The 4,247-nt window shown below is 32.0% G+C and overlaps 1 protein-coding gene across 1 annotated transcript in view; it reads left to right on the top strand.

The window, feature by feature from the left end:
• The window catches only part of LOC105625908 (centrosomal protein of 89 kDa), a 3,262-nt gene extending 2,621 nt beyond the window's left edge, over positions 1–641 (top strand). Inside the window, exon 6 of the mRNA XM_012207218.1 lies at positions 372–641. Coding sequence (XP_012062608.1) covers positions 372–641 — 270 coding nt within the window. The remainder of the gene's footprint in view (positions 1–371) is intronic.
• Positions 642–4,247: the final 3,606 nt, after the last annotated feature.

Raw genomic sequence — 4,247 nt, 5'->3', positions numbered from 1 at the left:
CATAATTAAAAAGTTATTATTTTTGAATTGTTATCATGAATGAATTAGGTATAAACATTACTCTCCATCATTTATCAAAAGTGAACTCTAATTAAACTTCATTAAAAAAATCAAAACGTCATAACATAAAAAGAATGGTTTAAAAAAGTTATTAAAATACCAAAATCTCAAAAAGTTTTAAGGATTATGAACCGAAAGCGTTACACTATCTTTGCTGATATCAGCTTGCTGATATTTAATTAGTCAATAATTGTATCAAGTGGAAAACAGTTTTTTCCTTTTTTAAGAAATTAATTTTTTTATTTGTATCATTTTGAAATAAAGGAACGATATAATTTTTATAAATTTTTTAATGAGATCAAATATTACAGATTGTACACGAAGGTGCCAAGCAACAAATTGCACTGGCAGAAAAAAATATGAAAGTGCAGCAGCTCGATGTGCATCGAATGAAGGACGAGTATCGTCGAGAATTGCAACGCTTCAAGCATCTACTGAAGCAAAAAGAGGAAACGATCGGACGATTGCAGAAAGAGATTAGCGCGACCCGCGAGAACTTGGAACTTGTTTGGAAAGTCACCGCTGAGGATAATAAGAAAGTTAAAGGAGGACTGAAAAGCGCGAAGATACAGCACGTTTAGTTAAGCTTAGAAATTACCTACGTATTCACGATGTAAAATAAATCTAATTCCGTCTCTAATATATATGAAGGATATAATAAAAGAAAAGTATCACTATATGGAAAAAAATGATGTTAGATTAACAACATTAATTGCCGACAGCAATTTAATTTTGGAAATCTTGTTAATTCAATGACAGTATTAATGAAACAAATGCGTCATGCTCTTTTTTTTAATAAAATGTTATTTGTTTCACTGTTATTTGTATAAACAAGATTATTTTCAATTAGATTGTTGCCAATACAATATAATGTTGTTAATACAATATCATTTTTTTCTATGTAGCAATATAACTTACATGGCCTAACACCGATTATCTTAAGTGTCTTCTAGACGATTCATATTATTGTACAATATTATTAATTTATCTAGGTATTATATTAAGCCTCCAATTTTGAATTGTTTAAAAGGGGCATCAATAATATTGTACAAAATAATTAGACGATAAAACATTGAATGTCTAGAGACCGCTTTAGTCATCTATAAACGGAAACTAGTCATTGTACAATATGTGTAGCATAATGTGTAGTATTATCGAAACACGCAATCTTTGTAATTATTACATACACAATTATATAATTACACAGTTTTCTTATTGCATTTTCGATTGAGATCGACATATAGGAAGACATTGAGTCGATTTGCCGTTACATCACAGATTTAAAAACGTCGCTCCGACTGACTGATCGTTGAGTATGATAATGTATTCCGCATGACACATACATTCCTCGTGCCGAATATACTAAACACGCGTATGCTCGTTTCAATGCTTAGAGGAAACGACAGATTTATCGATAGGATAGGATCACTGGCTTTATTTAGTGGTGACATCAACTGGCAGAAGGTTTTGAAGGTTGCCGTAGGTGACAGCGGAGTTAACGCAGGGGAACCGCAGTGTCGCCGACATGAAAAATTGACGTCCCCACTTACATAGATAGGAGTGATCTCACATTCCATTAATATTAACATGCAAGGCGCGTAAGTGCTCTCGTAATCGCTCGTATCACACCTTGCGCTGTCTAAACGGCCTTTGCTAATTGCCGGACGTTTTCCGGATGCAGATAATCTATAGACATTGGCTTTTACGATATTGTGATAATCTGACGATACATCGAGAAAATATTAGAACGCTTATAGCCGAAATATTTATTTCCTTTGTGTCAAATCGTTTCTCGACATCGAAAAGATTATTCGATAATCTCTGCGGTTATCATTTTTATCAAAATGATGATTAAAAGTCACTGTTCGATCAATTACGATTCATTTTAACGTTATTTTGACATTATTGTGATCCTATTTAGCTTGGATGCTAGTCATATTCTTTGGAATAATTCATATCATTTTCAATATTTGCTGAAATATTTTGATTTTTGAACCAAATGATGGCTCTATTGCGTCTCCGTTTTTACGTTCTTTATTTCTTCTTTTTTTAAAGAAGTGTGTGTGATTCATGTTACGTGCGCAAAATATATACAAAAACGCGCAAGTCTAATTACCCGCTATAGCCCGCCATTTCGAGAATCGCAATATCGCCGTTCAAGAAATTTCGAGTTGCGATCAGTAATAGAATGTGTCATAGTTCATTCGTACCTTTTGGGGCTGTTTAGCATCCGAATTTCATTAATCTTATGCGTGTAAAGATCTCACGAAGCATCGACCGGTCGAAATATTCGGACGTTGTTTATAAGATGCAACGAAGATCATTGTGTTACACTTCTTAAGTATTGAGGTAAAAAATAGTGACACTTTTACTGAGATCGGCCCCTTTCCGCGTTCTTCGGAATTCATTGAAATCTTCGTCTCTCATCTCGCACCTTTTCTCGTTAAGATGCGTCATAAATTCAATTACCGCTCATTCAGATACGTACATACATCGTCGTTTTCTATTATTAACTATTACACTTTTGTGTAGCGTCGTAATTTTTATATAGCAATAGACACTTGAAACTGCCATTTTGATTTTGCGAAGTTTTACGCGTCGAGGAGAGTCGTATAAATCGTAATATATTTAGGAAAGATGAAAAAAGATTTCTTAAATCTAAGTAATATTTTTTTAAACATCAGTACTATATTTTTTTTACTGCAAATAAATATTTATTCAAAAAAGGAAAGTAACTTAAATAAAATAATATGTGTTTACGTTTGATAAATATTTATTTGTAATAAAAAAATATTTACTTAGTACTTTGTAATTCAAGAAAATATTATTTAGATTTAGGATTTTTTCATTGTAGAAAGAACGGTTTTGTTAATAAAAAGTATTTATCTTATCCCACGGCTTGAAGAATCTCGTCGCATTCTTCGACTAAGAATCTGCTTTGACGCGTGTAATACGGCGTGTAATTCGTGACGTCACGAACACGAGTGAGAGGTCGCGTAAAAATGCGAACGCCTAGTTGAAGTTAACCGTCGCCGGTTATTTTGCGTCGCCAGTTACGCGCGGCTTGCATATTAATTTGAGAAACTAGTTCCTCGTGAGATGTGTGATCGATGAACTTGAAGCGAATCCATTCAGGATATCACGTGTTTTCACAAGCGTGCGGAAAGGAAGTGAGGTGCCAGGACGAGTTTTTGACATTGAAAACGAGATAAGAAACTCGTGTCGCTTAAATAAATTTATAGTATTTAAATAGTGATCCACATCCAGTTTATTCCTTGTTATTCTTATACTTACGCTCATTTCCACCAATGCAGATTAACTCTTCATCTACTCTTCAGTAATATTTTTACTCTTTCCGTCTACAATCTGAATCCTTTTTTTGTTCAGCTTAAGTTTTTACTGTTCTAGAGGCTTAAAAAAAAATATGGAAAATTCTGAGTTACTTTTCAACATCTTTATTACATTATCGATGAAGTACTACAAGATATTTTAGGAAGGAAAACTTCGGATTTTGCTTTCCTTTATTTGATTTCGGAAAAATTTAAGAAATTTCTTTTGTGTCAAAAAAGATTCAGATTGCAGACGGAGAGTTAACTTTGATTTTGGTTCAATTTACTCTTCAATCTTTTCTAATTTTTAAATGACTCCTAAACGATTATTATTGTACAATATTTCATATTACACAATATTCCCAGGTAGAACACGTTATAATTAAGTCATATAATGATATACAGAATATCATCATGACGTCATTTGATTGACTTATAATATAAATGAAAAATTGACTTATAAATGACAAATGAGGTCATGATGATGTCCTCATGACTTCTGTGTTCTACTTGGATTATTGATTACTCGGAGGCTATATTGAAAACCTGCAGGCTTGTTTTGAATTATTTACAGGAAGTATCAATAATATTGTACAAAATAATATTGATACTTTTTCCTATCAATGTAGATTAATTTTAATCTCAATTCAACTTTTTATCTTTTTCTAATTCTTAGAATTAGAAAAAGATGAAGAGCGAATTGAACCGAGATTAAAGCCAATTTACATTGATAAAAACGCAAAGAAGCTACACTACATAATGGCAAAGAATATTTGAAGAATTAAAATAACACAAAATATATAAATATAAACATACTTTTATAAAACAATAAAACAAAATCAAAATAAAATAGATCAA

The sequence above is a fragment of the Atta cephalotes genome (assembly GCF_000143395.1).
Source record: "Atta cephalotes unplaced genomic scaffold scaffold00004, whole genome shotgun sequence".
Lineage (NCBI taxonomy): Eukaryota > Metazoa > Arthropoda > Insecta > Hymenoptera > Formicidae > Atta > Atta cephalotes.
This window is presented reverse-complemented; position numbering and strand designations above follow the sequence as displayed.